This window comes from Osmerus eperlanus, chromosome 9, assembly GCF_963692335.1.
Source record: "Osmerus eperlanus chromosome 9, fOsmEpe2.1, whole genome shotgun sequence".
NCBI lineage: Eukaryota > Metazoa > Chordata > Actinopteri > Osmeriformes > Osmeridae > Osmerus > Osmerus eperlanus.
The window spans coordinates 17,576,268-17,596,341 of NC_085026.1; the positions used below are offsets into that span (position 1 = coordinate 17,576,268).

At 48.2% G+C, this 20,074-nt stretch overlaps 2 protein-coding genes across 5 annotated transcripts; one reads left to right on the top strand and one right to left on the bottom strand.

Moving 5' to 3' along the window:
- Positions 1 to 473: 473 nt before the first annotated feature.
- fcf1 (FCF1 rRNA-processing protein) lies at positions 474 to 3,807 on the bottom strand. 2 transcript variants are annotated; one of them, XM_062470063.1, is made up of 8 exons: positions 3,663 to 3,807; positions 2,228 to 2,292; positions 2,069 to 2,140; positions 1,814 to 1,962; positions 1,647 to 1,719; positions 1,373 to 1,460; positions 1,060 to 1,154; positions 474 to 824 (listed from the first exon to the last, which is right to left on the bottom strand). In XM_062470063.1, exons 2-8 carry the CDS (start codon positions 2,260 to 2,262, stop codon positions 776 to 778), a joined length of 561 nt encoding a protein of 186 aa, XP_062326047.1. In that variant the 5' UTR covers positions 2,263 to 2,292; positions 3,663 to 3,807; the 3' UTR covers positions 474 to 775. The 2 variants fall into 2 exon arrangements, with proteins under 2 accessions (XP_062326047.1, XP_062326046.1); XM_062470062.1 differs by lacking the exon at positions 3,663 to 3,807 and adding an exon at positions 2,504 to 2,616.
- arel1 (apoptosis resistant E3 ubiquitin protein ligase 1) lies at positions 2,564 to 19,815 on the top strand. Of its 3 annotated transcripts, XM_062469923.1 has the most exons (23): positions 2,564 to 2,679; positions 3,622 to 3,894; positions 4,128 to 4,296; positions 5,722 to 5,942; positions 6,638 to 6,709; positions 7,006 to 7,232; positions 7,637 to 7,874; positions 8,145 to 8,314; positions 8,540 to 8,720; positions 9,489 to 9,730; positions 10,000 to 10,077; positions 10,780 to 10,921; positions 11,143 to 11,264; positions 11,345 to 11,420; positions 11,525 to 11,634; positions 11,739 to 11,918; positions 12,332 to 12,457; positions 12,772 to 12,901; positions 13,031 to 13,089; positions 13,655 to 13,744; positions 13,942 to 14,117; positions 16,365 to 16,651; positions 17,356 to 19,815. In XM_062469923.1, the coding sequence occupies exons 2-22, from the start codon at positions 3,747 to 3,749 to the stop codon at positions 16,465 to 16,467; spliced, it is 3,060 nt and encodes a 1,019-aa protein (XP_062325907.1). In that variant the 5' UTR covers positions 2,564 to 2,679; positions 3,622 to 3,746; the 3' UTR covers positions 16,468 to 16,651; positions 17,356 to 19,815. The 3 variants fall into 3 exon arrangements, with proteins under 3 accessions (XP_062325907.1, XP_062325908.1, XP_062325910.1); XM_062469924.1 differs by lacking the exons at positions 3,622 to 3,894; positions 4,128 to 4,296 and having other exon boundaries at positions 2,646 to 2,679; XM_062469926.1 differs by lacking the exons at positions 2,564 to 2,679; positions 3,622 to 3,894; positions 4,128 to 4,296; positions 5,722 to 5,942 and adding an exon at positions 6,343 to 6,486.
- The last annotated feature ends 259 nt before the right edge of the window (positions 19,816 to 20,074 follow it).

Here is a 20,074-nt window from a genome sequence, read left to right on the forward strand (position 1 = left end):
CTGTCTGGATTGTCTTCATATGATCACAAATTAGACGGAGAACATGTTTGTTAAAGTCACTTGACAAAACGTGTGCAAGACGTATCCGTTAATGTAACATCTACAGAACCAATTTCATAAACATCATAAAATATATTTTTTTTTTTGCTCCACTTGTTAACATGGAAATGGCTACATTCTCTGTAAATGACCTTTTATGGCCAAAATAAAATCACTGACATGCAAAAATGCATGACAGTAATTTATCATTCGGGAATCAGGTGGCTGAGTGGTTAGGGAATCGGGCTAGTAATCTTAAGGTTGCCAGTTCGATTCCCGGCCGTGCAAAATGACTTTGTGTCCTTGGGCAAGGCACTTCACCCTGCTTGCCTCGGGGTAATGTCCCTGTACTTACTGTAAGTCGCTCTGGATAAGAGCGTCTGCTAAATGACTAAATGTAAATCATAGCCACACCATAAACAGGAGACTTTAAATGCATCAATCCAGGCTTATTTATTCATTTTCACACATTGAAAGGTGGAATGTATTTGCACTGCAATACATAATCATAAACTGGTAAAACAGATGAACCAGCAGTTCTCTTCATAAATGCAAGGTCCTCCACTGGCCTCCCTCCACCACCAACCAACACCCCTCATGACAAAAAACTAAATAATACAGCAAATATTACAGTCTCAAAAGTCCAAGAACCACGTGTGAGCCAATAAAACCTATGGCTCAAGTTATATTACAACTGGACCTCCGAGTCCATTTCTCACTCCATGACCCATCAATGTTAGAATCTCGGAGCGCCATAGTCATCTGGCATCCTTTCGATGTTGTACCTGTACAGCAACAACAAGACAAACACGTACTTCAGGACACTTTCAACACACGTTATGTAGCCAATGTGAAAAGATTAGACCGTCCTCAAGTATAAATACAGTCCACCCGCGCCAGAGTCAAGATAGCTTTCTGTTGGCACAGCTGGTTAGTCGCGCTTGCGGGTCAGAGGGCTCGAGTTCGAGTACCAAGGAGGGGAAAAGCAACCTGACTGGCAGCACCACTGCATTTTCTGACCTGTGGTTTGAGATGTACATGATTGGTACACCTGGAATCTTCCGGATCCTCCTCTTCAGGTCTCTGTCTACGGTGGCCAGGATGTAGCACTTGTGCTGTAATGGAAAAATACAAATCAGTTAAGAGTTTCTCTCCAGAGACAAACGACAACTCAGTGCTGTGTGTGCGTGTATAGTATTTTGTGTGGGTGTGGTAGAGGTGCATCACCTGTGCTCAGTGCGTGTGTAGTATTTTGTGCTGGTGTGGTAGAGGTGCATCACCTGTGCTCAGTGCGTGTGTAGTATTTTGTGCGGCTGTGGTAGAGGTGCATCACCTGTGTTACCCTTTGGACCAGGCAGTCGTCAGCGTATGTTCCTTTATGCGTGCAGGGAAGTCGCTCGAAACGAGGATCTTTCGCTATTCTACAAACGTGAAACATGGTTGAATACGGCTTTTGGTCAAACTCACCAAAACAGGTTTATTGCTGTGTATTAACAATGCTGTTGCAGTAGGGAAAGGATAACGATGGTAACGATTTGAAATACTACACATACAAAAACAAGTGAGACGATGTTTTTTACGTACGTATTTAAAAGGGGTAGTTTTACCTCAGAGCAACTCGATATTTCATCCCAAGTTTCTCTATCTCAGCCATGACACAGTCTGTGATACAGGGGATACCTGCGCAACAGATAACAGGATAGACACAGTCATTAGGGCTCCAACATGACTTGTTGCTTACAGTAACAGGGATGCATCCATTATGTTTACTCACATTTGGCATACAGGCAGTCCATCATAGACTGCACAATGTCCAGTTTGGCCTTGATGGAGAAGTTTATGAAATTTGTATCAACCAGGATGTGATATGGGGGCCCAAGCTGTGTGTTATACTGGAAGAACAGGCATGAAGGATATTTTAGCCTGTGGAGATACAAAATAAAAAATGTAAATGTGAATAGAAAAGACAGCAAAAAATAAGCTGTCTGGGGTCTAATTTCATGTATCCGGCCCATTTTAAAACTCTTACACTTCTTTTTCCTTGATTGCAGATGGATCTTTTTTAACTTTTTCCTTTGCTTTGGCACGATCCTTCTCTTTTCTAAGGAAAAAATAATTTACACATTCCATTTAGACATTTAATTTAATTTAGTCAATAGATACTACATATAATTTACTACATACTCACATTCTATGGTCTTTTAAACTGATCATTCTCTTCATAGCAGCAAACTTCTTAGTCTTCTGTTTCCCCTAAATCAAACGAAGAAAACACATTTCAAGTTGTAAACTAGTTAATTTAGCTAGGCTAGCTAGTGTACCTTCCACCATGCAACTTAGCCTAGCTAGCTAGTTCTAGCTAGACAACATAACAACAAAGACAAGCGCGACTACCCAAACATCCTTCAGTTACAAAGATTTCAACTATTCGATTTTCCGAAATATTAATCAAGTTGCGATTTACCATGTTTTAAGATACAAAACTAGTTTTCAGCTGTTTATGTGGCTCGCTGCAGTCCTCGTGCGACAGCTCCTGCAACACGAATCATTCGTCATCAACGCCAGCCGACCATTTTCCGGTTGTGGAAAAAAGACAAGTTCCGGTTGCTATGGGTGCTACCATGAAGCTAAGAAGCTGAGGTAAGGATTTTATTCTCGTTAAGAGACATGTAGCTAAATTGGATTGTCAGAAGTCGTGTGGATATCTTGCTAACGTGGTGCTATTTTGTTGATGCGTTTCTTGCACGCTTGATCACTGTAGCGCTATTAACAGTATGTGTCCTGCTAAACCATCATGTTATGCCCTGACATTGTCAGCTCGCTGAGCTAGATAGCTCAGTAGCTAGTAGCTATCTAACTACTCTAGTCTAGACAAGCACCTGAATTCATGGTGTTACATTTTATTGGTGTTACATTAAGGTCATTTCCAGATTCTCATTTCCAGATTCTCTTGTTTATCCCGACACCGAACCTATCTAGCTAAATGGAAGGCTACTTTGTTATGTGCTAGAATTTTGAAATGAAACTATATTTTTGCTGATGTTGCTTGAAAGGGAATGCTATCTACTAGCGTAGCTATCTAGAGAGACATGTTACAACCCAACACTGGTAAATGCAAATGTCAATCAGTTGGCTAGCTATATAATTGTTTGTGCTATGTAATTTAGATGGCAAATAGGCTAGAGCTAGCTAGTATAGTGTCTCATTTTAATAAGTGCCAGCGTTCGCTAGCTAGTGCTAGCTAGCTAACCTTGTTTACTATGGTGCTACGTATGCCTTAACGTCAGTATTGTTTAAATTGAAAATGAATTCAGTTTTAAATGGGCCTGGCCTTTCATAATTGCATAGATAACATAGACAAGAAAGTTAACTAGTTTAGGCCTTAAGTGTAATGGGAACTTTTGACCTGGTCGTTCATGCATATTTAATTCATTGGGAACGATACTGTATGTGCTGTCCCGTCACCCAACACGCCTCCAGTGTTGTTTTTTTTGGCTTGACGGTAACTTGACATTCTGTTAAGTTAAAGAGTACAGTGAATACAGCTTTATCAATTAAACATTATTGTCTGTTCATGTGTAGAGAAATAAGCGAACAGTATTCGAGACTTCTGGAGTTGGCACCTTGAAACCGATCGAGTCCTTTTGTGAAGAGCGGCGGTTTCTGGGAAAGCGAAGGGAATCATAGTCTTGTCTGAAGATGGTCTGATGGACCGCCGTTTCCTGCTGACCTTTCTCTTCTGCTCTGCATCGTGGATATTCTTCTGGGAAGTGCGCTGGAAGAAAGGAAAAGAGAGTCAAATTGAAGAATGGCTTCAAGGGCACAACCTCTCAGAATACAGACACTTATTTGAAGGTCGGTTCCTATACGGCAATTTATTCGATCAGCAACCTAATCAATGCGTGTAGTAACAGTGAAGTATGAGAACATTTAAGTGTAAGTGAGTGAATCCCCCTGAATTTACATCCAGGGTCAGTCAGTTATAAACACACCAAATAAGATATTCACGATCTACTTTCTTAAGATGTGTAGTAATCTCATTCAGCCAGGCTGCTGTGACTGACAGTCGTGTGCGTGCGTGTGCCCAGATGTGCAGACCCTGGAGGAGCTGATCCTGACAGCGCTAAGCCGTCTGGAGGAGGAGGTGAAGGAGGCCGGGCGCTGGAGCGAGCTGGCCCAGGCTCACATCCACCTGCTCAGAGACTTTGCCTTCCAGGAGTGGCTCTGCTCTCAGAACCTGGAGCATTACTACCACACGTAAGGTGGCCCGGACTCTCGCCCGGCCTGACTCTCCCCCGGCCTGACTCTCATCACCCTGACTCTCTCATCACCCTGCTTCTCTCATCACCCTGACTCTCTCATCACCCTGCTTCTCTCATCACCCTGCTTCTCTCATCACCCTGACTCTCTCATCACCCTGCTTCTCTCATCACCCTGACTCTCTCATCAGCCTGCTTCTCTCATCACCCTGACTCTCTCATCAGCCTGCTTCGCTCATCACCCTGCTTCTCTCATCACCCTGACTCTCTCATCAGCCTGACTCTCCCCCGGCCTGACTCTCTCATCAGCCTGACTCTCTCCCGGCCTGACTCTCTCATCAGCCTGATTTTCTCATCAGCCTGACTCTCTCATCAGCCTGACTCTCTGTGTAACCGTTTGGTCTGCAGGAGACACGCTGCTGTGCTGTGTTCTCTCGTAGTCCAGCAGAGGGCAGCATCCCTGTTCCCTGCTCTCTGTGCTTGGTGACATTGAGCTGAGAAGACTGCAGTGTTTCCGAGGGTTGCTGCAGTCATCACTGTTCTTTAAGGGCTGTTCCACATGGTAGCTTGTCTGCAGCGCTGCAGATGTGAGGGATTTGCTGGCCCTGCAGCATGCTCTAGTGTTCCTGCGTTGACTCCCAGAGTCGTGACTCGTGTTTTAAGTTTATGCTTGAGTTTGGAGGTAAACAAAATGTAAAAAGGTCACTGTGGTTTATGTAGTTTACAGTAACTATATCGCATAAACTGCGGGCATCTTTGTCTATTTAGGTTTTCAAACCAAGTACTTATTATTAGCATTCATCAAAGACCATAAAACATAGAAGGTCATAGGAGATCACAATTGGCATACTGATTCAATCAAATACTAAGAGTCATAGTTATAAATCATTGACATCAACATTTGATCTTGTGTAAACACTATCTTAATGTCAGACAGTGGTTCTAATAGCCACTGCAGCTGTTAAACTTTTTACCTCCCAGAGAAGCATCTGGAACATCTAAGCTCAGTTTCCCAGACATAGAGTAAGCCTAGTCCTAGACTAAAACTTGTTTCAATGGAGATCTTCATAAAATATTTCTCTTACTTGAGGACTAGGCTTTATCCATGTCTGAGAAACTGGGCCATAGTGTCATCTGAAGTAGCCATCTCTCCATGGAAGAGAAGGGGGTCACTCATTGTCCCAGTCCAGCTTGCTGTTTACACAACCTCAAAGGTAGAGGTTATTCCCATGCAAATCAGGATAATAAACTACTGTTTCCTTTTTATCCGTGAACATGTCCTTGACTGTGAAATTGACCTCAGTTGAAATCGACTTCTTTGGAACTTGCTGTGTGCCAGTGAGACCACTGGCTTGTTAAAGTGGATCAATTTTGATTATATATTTTTGTTACAATCGTTTTTTTGTTTGTGGTCCAAATGCAGACTAAGGAAGCTGGGCTGTCTGAATCTGGATGATTTAGCCCAGTTTGACAGTCAGTTGCAGCTGTCGCTGGCTGCGTGGGGGTATTACTACGAAGATTACATCAAACTGTCCACCGGCGTCAAGGTCCTCCAGGCCTCCAGGGGGAGCCGTGACCAGGACTACGAGATCCAGCTGGTGCACAGTCTAGCAGAGAGGCGTCTGAATGAGAAGTGGTCGATCGGTGAGTGCCTGAAAACGGACGGTTTACTGTTTGCTTGCAGAGACGGTGCGAGATAAGGACCTGTTACGTGTGTAGAGTCACACACCAGGACTGGAGGCAGTTCAACTGTCAGGACTGGAGGCAGGTAAACAGTCAGGACTGGAGGCAGGTAAACAGTCAGGACTGGAGGCAGGTAAACAGTCAGGACTGGAGGCAGGTAAACTGTTAGGACTGGAGGCAGGTAAACTGTCAGGACTTGAGGCAGGTAAACTGTCTGGACTGGAGGCAGGTAAACTGTCAGGACTGTTGCCTCTCCCTGAAAGGAGCGCAGCAGTTTCCTTACAGGCTACATTCCAGCATAGTAGCTGATAAGGGGTTCTGTGTTATATTGTGTAATGGGTTTTGTGAGCTACATTTCCATTTGAAGTGTCTGTTGAGTGGTCTGCTACTTGACCAGACAGAAAGATATGTTCTTTATTTGTTCCGGAAACTTTGTGTGACATGCCAGTAGCATTTAGCTAGTTCAGAAAAACATGGGTCATCCAGGGTGCAAAGTCCAACTATGGTAGGATATTGGCTAACATTTTACTTTAAGTGCACCGTTTCATAGTGAATACATCAACACTGAAATGAATTTAAAGTGAAACATGTTATTTGCCTGCTCAGCCACAGACTCTGATCTGAACGCTAACAGTGTCTGTCTTCATCTGTTTCAGCCGGAGCTCTTATATTTGGCTGTACTGTGGCGCTGTGCTTTCTGATAAGGGACCTCATGTTTTACGTGATTGGTGAGTTTACTCAGACATGTAGAGGTGTTTGGATTGTGGAATGGTTTCCTGTCAGGCTGCACCGGCCGCTTGTACTGGCACCCAAGTGCAGCGTCTTTCAGGGTGTTGACTTAGATTTTTTGCACGTGATGTTACACAAATAATACTTCCTCATCTGTCTGTTCTTGTGTCATCCGTATCTCACGTAGCTAACCCGTCTGATCTTTCAAATGGTCTCTTAGAGGAAGTTCCAGTAAGTCATCTTGAATGCCGTGTTGTCTCTGTGGAGTTCCCAGCATGCTCTCTCTCTCTGCCAGGTGGAATTACTGTTTCCATCATAGCGTTCGTCTTCACCATCAAGTTCCTCTGTGAGCTCGCCGCCCGGGTGGTCAGCTTCCTGCAGAATGAGGACCCAGGGCGCCGTGGAGACCGAAGCATCTACGACTACGTCCGGGGAAACTACCTGGACCCCCGCTCCTGCAGGGTGTCCTGGGACTGGAAGGACCCGCAGGAAGTAGGCCAGACCATGAGCTTCCGTGTTCAGGTGAGACGGACCACACCTGTCTCTGCACCATCCTGCACCATCCACCCTGCAGTGTTTACACTGCCTGTACTTCAGGGATGAATGGGTCTCCAAACATGAGGGACTGTCATAAGAGTCAAAGCGCATCTGGTTTACAGTTGTGTCTGCTTCCTGCCGCGTTGCTGTGAAGCCTGTCTGATAGGGGGGGGAATCTTTTGCTACCTTTTCAAATCGTTTCTTGGGGTCACGATTCCAGTAAAAATCGATTCACGATTTTTCCGAGATAAAAAAGAAAAAATTGTGAATAGATCTGCATCACAAGCAGACTGAATCGCGATTCAAATATGAATCGATTTTTTCCCGCCACCCCTACTGTCTGACCCTGCGTACCCTGCCGCTCCCCCCCCCCCCCCCCCCCCCCCCAGCTCTTCTACAAGAACGGCCAGCCCTTCCCAGCCCACAGGCCTGTGGGGCTGAGAGTGAACATCACCCACGTGGAGCTGGCCCTGGACATCCCCGTCACCCAGGAAGTCCTGCAGGAGCCCGAGGCCAACGTGGTGAAGGTGGCCTTCACCGTCCGCAAGGCCGGACGTTACGAGGTCGCCGTCAAGCTGGGAGGCCTCAACGTGGCCTACAGCCCCTACAACAAGATCTTCCAGCCAGGTACAAGGAGAGCAAATGCTTTCTACGGTTCCGAAATATCTACTAGTTTGTATTTTATTGGAAAGCCATCTGTTGTGGTAACGTGGCTGTCAGCTGTTTGAGTTTCAAGTCACACCGACACACCCCTGATGTTTAGTCTGCTGAACAATCATCCAATCAGTCTCCTTGCTCAGGATCACTGGGTTGGCACATAGCTCTCCTCAACCCTGGTCCTCCAATCAGGCTCCTCCTTCTCCCCCTGTCAGCGTTGACTCTCTGCTGGTCCCCCAGGTACCGTGGTCCCTTCCAAGACCAAGATAGCGTACCACTTCTCCACCCTGCTGCTGACCAGCGGGCAGCAGCACGTGCTGCAGATCGAGCCCAGAGACGAGTACGGGAACCCCACCAGCTCCTCCACCTCCCTCACAGACGAGCTCAACTACACCGTCCACATCCACTCGGTAGGAGCACCCCACACACCACACCACACCACACCACACCACACCACACACCACCTGGCTGTCTACAGCGCTGTATCACTGGCACCCTGAGATGTATCCTGTATTTACATAGCAGATGGTTTTATCCAAAGCAGCAATACAGAGGCGTATTCAAACCTGCAACCTATCATTCTGCGGGGCTCTAACCACTGAGCTGAATGTGTGTGTGTGTGTGTGTGTTTGCAGCTGGGCACGGTGGATGAGGACAGCCTGGAGGACTGCTACAGCCAGGTGCTGTCGTCCAACAAGCTGCTGTGTCAGGTGCTGCTGAAGCTCACCCTGAGGAGGAGGGGCTGTTTCCGTGCACGCGTCTCCTACCAGGACCAGCTCCTTAGCAACGGAGAGTTCGACATCATCGTCCTCAGCGGTCAGTGTGTCACAGGAGTAGAGATGTCATTGCCGTTAAGAACTTAACCGGTTAAAATGTATTACGTTTGGTAGTCTAGAAAGGGCAGTAATTGCGCCCCAGTGTTTCCGCTATATTATCACTGCCACCGCTGCTTTAGAATTGTATGAAATGTCATGAAGTTGCAACTCGACGACTGCGGGGAGCTGTTCGTTCCACGGAACTCAAACTAACAGTCTTCAATGACGTCAATCACTCGCGAAGTCATGACAACCAAACAAACAGATGGAATACAGCGAAGCTCTTTCGGCTCGCTCAGTCAGGCTGTGACAAACAGGGCAGAGGAGGTTATAAGCTACGTTACAGTACCGAAGAAGCTGTAACTAGCTAACGTTAAGTTAGATATATTTGAATATGTAAATGAACTTTCCCAATGCCTTATTCATTGATGTCCTTGGCCAACTAATAACCGTAACTGTACTTAAGTAGATTTTTCTGGTGTCAGTACTTTACATTTACATTACATTTAGTCATTTAGCAGACGCTCTTATCCAGAGCGACTTACAGTAAGTACAGGGACATTCTCCCCGAGGCAAGTAGGATGAAGTGCCTTGCCCAAGGACACAACGTCATTTTGCACGGCCGGGAATCGAACCAACAACCTTCTGATTTCACTATACATTTTTCTGACAACTTTTAAAAAATGTTCTTCACAAATATCTGTACTTGGTTGAAGCAGTAGCCTATTGTCTAACACTTTACTTCCCGTTTAAACCCCGACACCCACAGAGAACGAGAAGAACTGTGTGGAGAAGAACGTGTCCACCCCAGGGATTAGCATCTACTTTGAGGCCTACCTCTACAGCAGCGGGGCCTACAGCTCCCCCTGGCAGCTGCCCGCCTCCTCGCTGCTGGCCCCCCAGAGACGGCCCTCCATGGGGGACGAGGAGGACGAGCATGACCCCCCCGTGGAGGGGCAGCCAGAGAAGGTCAAGAAGCCCAAAAAAGTCTACTGCTACATATCGCCAAAGGTACCTGGAGAGAGGGGGGAAGAACGAGGAGGATTTGTGCATGTTGTCGATGTTTCTCTGCTCCCATACAGACCTGATTCAGATGTATTCAGAATAATCAGAATATTCGATATAAGGCCTCTGCAGAGCTTGATAACCACCCATTTATTTGAATCAGGTTGAAGACCGCTGGTCTAGACACTGTTACGTTCAGTGTTTCTTTTTAAGGTGGCAGTCTGTGGTGAATGGTGATATATTTAATAACCAAGTCAATCGCTTTGTTTACACAGCAACTTTCTGTGAAGGAGTTCTACTTGAAAATTATTCCTTGGCGCCTTTTTACTTTCCGAGTGTGTCCTGGTACTAAGGTGAGCAGGAACAGGAGTGTGATCATCTTGTTTTTAGATTTTAAATCTAGTTAGACTTGTTTTTAGTATAAATGGCTGATCAATTGTATAGTAAACACCACATTATTTTAGTGAAATAATTTGTCAATTTAAGGGACATTTTTATACTGCATCGGCAGCCAAATGTACTTGTTTTAAGCATGAGCTAGCTCATAAAAAAATGTTTTGCACTTAAATGTGCAGTCCCAGTGTGTGGGGTCCCAGTGTGTGGGGTCCCAGTGTGTGGGGTCCCAGTGTGTGGGGTCCCAGTGTGTGGGGTCCCAGTGTGTGGGGTCCCAGTGTGTGGGGTCCCAGTGTGTGGGGTCCCAGTGTGTGGGGTCCCAGTGTGTGGGGTCCCAGTGTGTGGGGTCCCAGTGTGTGCGGTCCCAGTGTGTGGGGTCCCAGTGTGTGGGGTCCCAGTGTGTGCGGTCCCAGTGTGTGGGGTCCCAGTGTGTGGGGTCCCAGTGTGTGGGGTCCCAGTGTGTGGGGTCCCAGTGTGTGGGGTCCCAGTGTGTGGGGTCCCAGTGTGTGGGGTCCCAGTGTGTGGGGTCCCAGTGTGTGGGGTCCCAGTGTGTGGGGTCCCAGTGTGTGCAGTCCCAGTGTGTGGGGTCCCAGTGTGTGGGGTCCCAGTGTGTGGGGTCCCAGTGTGTCACACGGGCATGGCTGAACTCTCCCCTCCCCTAGTTCTCCTACCATGGCCCTGACCCTGTTCACAAGTACCTGACTCTGGTGGTGGACGATGGGATCCAGCCGCCAGTGGAGCTCAGCTGCAAAGACAGAAACATCATGGCCGCCACGTTCATACGCTTCCTCCATAAGAACATCGGTGAGTCTGAGCTGTTTTCCACTCACTACAGCCCTCCTGTGGTTCTGGTGTTGTCCAGGGTTGTGAGAGTGTGTTGGGCTGTGCTGTGTGTGTGTGTGTGTGTGTTGGGCTATGCTGTGTGTTGGGCTGTGTGTGTGTGTTGGGCTGTGTTATGTGTGTGTGTGTTGGGCTATGCTGTGTGTGTGTTGGGCTGTGCTGTGACGGAGTCACTGTGTCTGCAGGAGGCTCTGAGACGTTCCAGGACAAGGTGAGCTTCTTCCAGCGAGAGCTCAGAAACATCCACTCCAAGAGGCCTCGCACCAAGACCTGCCTGAAGATCAGCAGGCACAGCATGCTGGACTCTGTGAGTGCTCAGCTAGGTGGCTGATTTAGAAGTGCAGCTTCATTAGTGCTTTTTCTTACTCTTCCCCCTCCTTCCCTCAGTCTCTGAAGGCCACCAGGAACTTCTCTGTGTCAGACTGGAGTAAGAACTTTGAGGTGGTGTTCCAGGATGAGGAGGGTAAGTCCAGTGCTTGGTGAGCAACAACACACAGGAGAGACACATGACCTGGGGGGTGGAGATACCTCACGATGTCCTGACTGTGTGTGTGTGTTCCCCCTCAGCGCTGGACTGGGGAGGCCCTCGTAGAGAATGGTTCGAGCTCATATGCAAGACCCTGTTCGATACGTCCAACCAGCTTTTCACACGCTTCAGCGACAACAACCAGGGCTTGGTAATCCTTGTTCTCTAACCCTCTGGCTCTCTGGGCTGGGGTCACTCTAGTGTGTCAGTCCAGGAGGGAAGGTGTGTGAGCTAATGACTGCTCCCTCCCCCCAGGTCCACCCCAACGCAGAGCGCCCCGTCCACCTGCGTCTGAAGATTTACGAGTTTGCGGGCCGCGTGGTGGGGAAGTGTCTGTATGAGTCGGCACTGGGCGGAGCCTACAAGCAGCTGGTCCGCGCTCGCTTCACCCGCTCATTCCTCGCACAGATCATCGGCCTCAGGATGAATTACAAGGTATGAGACACACACACACTTTCTCACACACACACACACTCACTCAAACTACACACTCTCATACTCACACACATACTCACACGCTCTCTCATTCACTCACACACACTCATGCATACTGACACACACACTCACACACATGTCAGCCTACTGCACCCCAGGTGAAGGTCTGGGGTTCCTCCCAGGTCTCTCCCTGGGTCTGGTTGCTTGGCTGATGTCATCTCACGGCCGGAGGAATGAAACCTGTTTATTTCATATCTCAGCGGCCAAACCGCTGTGGTGTTAACACCGCACAAGGACCCCAGCCTTCACCCCTCTAAGTGGATGAGTCATCTCTGTTTTCCAGTGAGATCCAATATAAAAGTGTTTATTTGAATTCCCTTTCCCCTTCGTTTTCATTTTGTTTTCCGTGGCAGTACTTTGAGGCAGACGACCAGGAGTTCTATAAGACCAAGGTCTGCTTCATCCTAAACAACGACGTCAGCGAGATGGACCTTGTGTTCGCTGAGGAGAAGTACAGCAAGTCAGGACAGCTAGAGAGGGTGATTATACAGTCCTTACCATAACCCTATCAGACACCAGATACAGTGGTGTGAACTCTCAGGACTGAAACTAGCCTGCAGCCTCTCCCTCTCTGGTCCCACACACAGACGTATGTGTATCCTGTATGTGTGTGTGTGTGTCCTGTATGTGTGTGTGTGTCCTGTATGTGTGTGTGTGTGTGTGTCCTGTATGTGTGTGTGTGTTCTGTATGTGTGTGTGTGTGTGTTCTGTGTGGGCGTTTAAGTCGAGGATTAGCATGATGTGGGGGGTGAGATGTGCTTGGCCAGTCATGCCCTCTGCTGCCCTCCTGTAGGTGGTGGAGCTGATAGCCGGAGGAGCCCAGATTCTTGTGAATAATGAGAACAAGATGCACTACCTGAACCTGCTGTCTCAGTACCGGCTGGCCAGCCAGGTGAGGGAGGAGGTGGAGCACTTCCTCAAAGGTAAGCACACAAACATGTCTAACAGGTACTCTGGTTGTTTGGAAACCCAAACTGTTACGTAGGAATGCTGTGTGCTTGTCAAGTCTCTGAATAGCTGGACCACGACACTAACAGCTGTTTCAACTGCAGGTCTGAATGAACTTGTTCCAGAGAACCTTCTGGCCATATTTGATGAGAACGAGTTAGAGGTATGTGTCATTCTGTCTTGTGAGTGAGTAGCCCTGGCTCTCAGACGTTGCTAAGTGGAGTGGTGTGGACGGTGTGTGTGAGGAGGTTGTGGTGTTTGTGAGGAGGTTGTGGTGTTTGTGAGGAGGTCGTGGTGTTTGTGAGGATGTCGTGGAATTAGTGAGGATGTCGTGGTGTTTGTGAGGATGTCGTGGTGTTTGTGAGGAGGTTGTGGTGTTTGTGAGGATGTTGTGATGTTTGTGAGGAGGTTGTGGTGTCTGTGAGGATGTTGTGGTGTTTGTGAGGATGTCGTGGTGTTTGTGAGGATGTCGTGGTGTTTGTGAGGAGGTTGTGGTGTCTGTGAGGATGTTGTGGTGTTTGTGAGGATGTCGTGGTGTTTGTGAGGATGTCGTGGTGTTTGTGAGGAGGTTGTGGTGTTTGTGAGGAGGTTGTGGTGTTTGTGAGGATGTCGTGGTGTTTGTGAGGAGGTTGTGGTGTCTGTGAGGATGTCGTGGTGTCTGTGAGGATGTCGTGGTGTTTGTGAGGAGGTTGTGGTGTCTGAGGATGTTGAACCTGTCCTGTGTGCAGCTGCTGATGTGTGGGACTGGAGACATCAACGTTCAGGACTTCAAGACTCATGCTGTGATCGTCGGAGGCTCCTGGCACTTCAGAGAGAAGGTAGCAAACTCACCACCTGCTCTGGTCCACACTGACATCACTTCCAATGCTTTTGGGGTTAGAGTTCGAATTTGGTTCAAATTACAATAAGGGTTAGGGTTAGGGCTTAGTGGTTAGAGAACACAATCTTGAATGGGAGTGAATGGTCGGAACCCACTAGGATACAAAATCAAACCTGTGGTGTGTGTGTGTTCCAGGTGATGAAGTGGTTCTGGGCCGTGGTGTCCAGTTTCACCCAGGAGGAACTGGCACGCCTGCTGCAGTTCACCACAGGCTCCTCCCAGCTGCCCCCCGGGGGCTTTAACACCCTCTGCCCCTCCTTCCAGATCATCGCTGCCCCCACACACAGCACCCTGCCCACCGCACACACCTGGTGAGCCCTCAAACACACACACACACACAGCACCCTGCCCACCGCACACACCTGGTGAGCCCTCAAACACACACACAGCACCCTGCCCACCGCACACACCTGGTGAGCCCTCAAACACACACACACAGCACCCTGCCCACCGCACACACCTGGTGAGCCCTCAAACACACACACAGCACCCTGCCCACCGCACACACCTGGTGAGCCCTCAAACACACACGCACAGCACCCTGCCCACCGCACACACCTGGTGAGCCCTCAAACACACACACACGCACAGCACCCTGCCCACCGCACACACCTGGTGAGCCCTCAAACACACACACACAGCACCCTGCCCACCGCACACACCTGGTGAGCCCTCAAACACACACACACAGCACCCTGCCCACCGCACACACCTGGTGAGCCCTCAAACACACACACACGCACAGCACCCTGCCCACCGCACACACCTGGTGAGCCCTCAAACACACACACACGCACAGCACCCTGCCCACCGCACACACCTGGTGAGCCCTCAAACACACACACACAGCACCCTGCCCACCGCACACACCTGGTGAGCCCTCAAACACACACACACAGCACCCTGCCCACCGCACACACCTGGTGAGCCCTCAAACACACACACACACACAGCACCCTGCCCACCGCACACACCTGGTGAGCCCTCAAACACACACGCACAGCACCCTGCCCACCGCACACACCTGGTGAGCCCTCAAACACACACACACAGCACCCTGCCCACCGCACACACCTGGTGAGCCCTCAAACACACACACACAGCACCCTGCCCACCGCACACACCTGGTGAGCCCTCAAACACACACACACAGCACCCTGCCCACCGCACACACCTGGTGAGCCCTCAAACACACACACACAGCACCCTGCCCACCGCACACACCTGGTGAGCCCTCAAACACACACACAGCACCCTGCCCACTGCACACACCTGGTGAGCCCTCAAACACACACACACGCACAGCACCCTGCCCACCGCACACACCTGGTGAGCCCTCAAACACACACACACAGAATCCTGCCCACTGCACACACCTGGTGAGCCCTCAAACACACACACACGCACAGCACCCTGCCCACCGCACACACCTGGTGAGCCCTCAAACACACACACACAGCACCCTGCCCACCGCACACACCTGGTGAGCCCTCAAACACACACACACGCACAGCACCCTGCCCACCGCACACACCTGGTGAGCCCTCAAACACACACACACAGCACCCTGCCCACCGCACACACCTGGTGAGCCCTCAAACACACACACACAGCACCCTGCCCACTGCACACACCTGGTGAGCCCTCAAACACACACACACAGCACCCTGCCCACCGCACACACCTGGTGAGCCCTCAAACACACACACACACACAGCACCCTGCCCACCGCACACACCTGGTGAGCCCTCAAACACACACACACAGCACCCTGCCCACCGCACACACCTGGTGAGCCCTCAAACACACAGTCACTCTATCTTGCTCCTGTACTAATCTCATGTATTGAGCCTGGTGTGGTATGGGCTTGTTTGACTCCATCGATGGCAAAAGTCCACACATCCTTCACTCAAGTTGAAGTACAGATACTCATGTTTTAAAATGACTCTGGTAAAAGTTGAAGTACTGACTAGACTTTTTCACTCAAGTTAACCCTCGTGCTGCCTTCGGGTCACATGACCCAAAGGTTCATAACGAACCATCGTTGTGTTTACCCAATTTTACCCAATACAAAAACAAATACAAATAATTTTCTTTTAACCTTTGCAATGTGGGGGGTCTGAGACAGCCCAAGATTAAGTATGGGCTCTGACATACTTTTTTTGTTGTTGGAAGTGGCAAAAGTTTTTCAACTTTTATTCCAACTATATATTTCCTTTATTTGTTTATTGTAACTTTTTTGTAACTCCCCCCCGCCCCCCCCCCCCAAAAAAAATATAACCTGCTTTTTTTTTTTCAAAAGAAATTGTTCAGACTTTTGTTTTATTTCAAAACGTTTTACTCTAAAATAACTTTTGAACCTATATAAATTATTTTTTACATTTTTCGGTCTGTTTTTTTTATTTTATTTTTTTTACTTTTCACACACATAAACACAGTTTCTTTATTTTTTTTATTTTTTTTTGCCTACTTTGTTACTTCCCATCTCTGTTTGTCTCTAAGCTGCTGGACAGGCTAACAGCCGTCTCTCACTGTGTGTCCTTGTCGTCCCTCCATAGTTTCAACCAGCTGTGCCTCCCCACATACGACTCCTACGAAGAGCTGCACAAGATGCTGAAGCTGGCCATCAGTGAGGGCAGCGAGGGCTTCGGCATGCTCTGAGTGACTGCTCTACATCAGGCCTGGCTGTGATCCAGACTGCTCTACATCAGGCCTGGCTGTGATCCAGACTGCTCTACATCAGGCCTGGCTGTCTGATCCAGGCTGCTCTACATCAGGCCTGGCTGTCTGATCCAGGCTGCTCTACATCAGGCCTGGCTGTCTGATCCAGACTGCTCTACATCAGGTCTGGCTGTCTGATCCAGGCTGCTCTACATCAGGCCTGGCTGTCTGATCCAGACTGCTCTACATCAGGCCTGGCTGTCTGATCCAGACTGCTCTACATCAGGCCTGGCTGTGATCCAGACTGCTCTACATCAGGCCTGGCTGTCTGATCCAGACTGCTCTACATCAGGCCTGGCTGTCTGATCCAGACTGCTCTACATCAGGCCTGGCTGTCTGATCCAGACTGCTCTACATCAGGCCTGGCTGTGATCCAGACTGCTCTACATCAGGCCTGGCTGTCTGATCCAGACTGCTCTACATCAGGCCTGGCTGTCTGATCCAGACTGCTCTACATCAGGCCTGGCTGTCTGATCCAGACTGCTCTACATCAGGCCTGGCTGTCTGATCCAGACTGCTCTACATCAGGCCTGGCTGTCTGATCCAGACTGCTCTACATCAGGCCTGGCTGTCTGATCCAGACTGCTCTACATCAGGCCTGGCTGTCTGATCCAGACTGCTCTACATCAGGCCTGGCTGTCTGATCCAGACTGCTCTACATCAGGCCTGGCTGTGATCCAGACTGCTCTACATCAGGCCTGGCTGTGATCCAGACTGCTCTACATCAGGCCTGGCTGTCTGATCCAGGCTGTTCTACATCAGGCCTGGCTGTGATCCAGACTGCTCTACATCAGGCCTGGCTGTCTGATCCAGGCTGTTCTACATCAGGCCTGGCTGGCTGGTCCAGGCTGCTCTACAGCTGCTTGTTCAGTTCATCCAGCAGGAGAGAGGCTCTGCCCTCACCAGCACAACAGCACACCTGGTACATACTGCCCTGCTCTGGACAGGGGCCATTCCTCTCAGACTCAACCCAACCAACCAGGATGCTCTTTCAGGTGCATTACAGGTGCATTACAGTCAGAGGGCATTACAGGAAGTCAAACAGGAAGTCCCAGAAGGCTCTGTTAGCTGCACCTCTGTATGCTAACAGCACTGTGTACATATGACGTTGCTTTTGTGTCGAGTAAAAAAAAAAAAAAAAAAAAAAAAAAATGCTATAGAAGATGAACTGGTGGGGGGAAAAAAACAAACACGAAAAAAAGCTTTGGTAGGGCTAGTTTTACTCTAGATGCTAGCGTTGCTTAGTTTTATATAGAGACAACATAGCACTAGCGCAACAGATGTACAGAGTTTAGATTTTCGCTTTATGCTTCCGTAAAGTTCTGGAACGTTTAATCTGAAGAGTAGCCTACACATGGTGTGGATATGCTGTTCAGCCCACTGCACTTTGGCCTTAAGACATCAGGGATGGATGCTTGTTTATATCACCCTTTTATTTCAACATACTGTGTGTACATACATGTATATAGGTTTTCATGTTACTGCAAAGGTTCATGCCTTTTGATTTGATCATTGAAGAGAAGGGACTTGATGTGTAAATATCTCTTTTGTTTGGGGAAGGGATACGTTTCGTACTATTTGGGTTAGAGTTTTACAGTTTATTGGTTTTGGTTGAAAGTATAAAGATTTCAAGGCCTCTAGAGGTTATTTTCAATTTTAATTTTTTTTCATTTTTGTTTTTAAAGAAGCCAAGAAAATCCCCATGTCTGTTTCTGTGTTCTAACTTATTGACTCAGTGTGTGTTGACCCAAGCCATTGATGAATTCTTGTTTATGATACTGTGTAGTCAAGCTGTCATTGTTTTGTTTGTTTTTGTTAAAACCTGCCTTATTCAAACCCTTTCCCTGTGATGGTACCTGGACAGGTGAATAGCTATGGGAAGACTAGGCAGCGCTAAACCACAGTGATGTCACTGTGAAGTAAGACTCACTGGGGTCTGTGACTGTGAAACTTTCGGCTCAGTCCCCCAGACATGGATTAAGCCTAGTCCTAGACTAAAACATTTTTCAACGGAGATCTTCACTGAATTCTTCTTAGTTTCAGGCTTAATCCCTGTCTTGGTCTGGCTGGTCCGGTGTAGGTGTGGGGCGAGACCAGAGCGATGCAGGGCTGGACCGATGGATGAGTTACATGTTACCAGTGTTTCTTCACAGGCTTGAAAGGGTTTCCCTCAGGTCCTCCTGTCTCCTCTATGCATCCCGTCACCTCCACCACACAGAGACGTTGTGCCCAAGAGCACGCCAGCCAGCTGCGCCGTGCGATAGCCCAGCAGTTTCTATGGCCCCTGTCGTAAGCCTCCTTATAACTTTATAAGACTTGAGACTGCGTGTAAAAAGTGGTTTGTTTGTGTTTGTATGTATGTTTCTCTGTATTTATTTTAGGCATTTGCAACGACCACGTTCGTGTTTGTCGACATAGACCCGAGCAAGCTGGAAAGTAGATAAGTTACTTCATGCAAAATAACATTGCCACGTTCCGTTGTATCCTGTTCCTGTTGTATCCTGTTCCTGTTGGATCCTGTTCCTGTTGGATAGGTTTTCACAGCCTGCACTGTTAGCAGGATCACGTGAGCCGACCAGGGAACTGTCACACCATTTGTGAAAAGCAACCATTTTAGCGCTACAGTATTAAGAGGCACTAAGCAGTGTTGTCCAAATAACGTTTTTCCCCACGTTAACATTCACTGTGTTGCTGCTCCTCATGGAGCACCACAGATGCACATGCAAGTCCACTTAACAGCTCCACCCTGACTCCTCTACTGTCACAGCCTGCCAGCTAAATCTACTTCAGCCACTAAGAGATTGATCTCATGAAACCTCACACTTGTTGTTGAACAGGTACAGGTGCTGGGGGAGGGGCCTGCTTTTGGCTATCCAGTCAGAGCTAACACAGTTTTACGTTTGAGATAAGTTAAGCTCTTCACATCTTATTTGCCTCTGAAATATGTTGATTTCAACCATGTGCATTAGGAAAGGGACAGTTAGGTAAGGTGAAGGATGAAAGGAACTGGTTTGAAGGATTTTGTGTTAAGTATTTCACTGGACAACATTGGAGTCATAGTTGTAAATTATCACTTGAGTGATTTATACTTGGAAAGTATAAGTGATTGTTGGGGTTTATTTGGGGATTTTAATCTATGTAAAAATTGTGAAATAGTTGCCTATGAGTTGGAGATGAGGTTTTTTTTATTTGTAAAATGGCAAAGCTTGTTGGCCGTCACTTCTGAATGTTTGGGTTCTCTGCACTGCAGATCCTTGGTTGATTATGGAAATAAAGTGATGGAAAATATTCTGTCTTTCAATGTGAAATCCACTTACAAGGCCTGCTGCTCTATAAGATAGATCCTCAATCAACGCGCTTCAGTCACTCATTGGTCAGGGGTTCAAAGTGTACGTTTCGAGCTACATTTACGGTGAGGTTTACCTAACTCACCGTAAAGGTAGCTCGTTAGGCTAGCTCTAGCTATCTAGTATTTGTGCAGAAACGTTAGCTAGGTTAGCCAGCTATTTTTTTTTACTACATTATAATGTACTCAATTATCTGTCAG

Bases quoted from the DNA above. Each gene is read 5' to 3' on its own strand.
- fcf1 (XM_062470062.1), bottom strand. The intron at 1,720-1,813 runs GTGAGTAAACAT...TCTGTTGCGCAG, and splicing joins GGACTGCCTGTATGCCAAAT to GTATCCCCTGTATCACAGAC. The intron at 1,155-1,372 runs GTGATGCACCTC...TTTCCATTACAG, and splicing joins TGGTCCAAAGGGTAACACAG to CACAAGTGCTACATCCTGGC.
- arel1 (XM_062469923.1), top strand. From the start codon at position 3,747: ATGGACCGCCGTTTCCTGCTGACCTTTCTCTTCTGCTCTGCATCGTGG. The intron at 7,875-8,144 runs GTACAAGGAGAG...CTGGTCCCCCAG, and splicing joins CAACAAGATCTTCCAGCCAG to GTACCGTGGTCCCTTCCAAG. The intron at 12,902-13,030 runs GTAAGCACACAA...TTTCAACTGCAG, and splicing joins GGTGGAGCACTTCCTCAAAG to GTCTGAATGAACTTGTTCCA.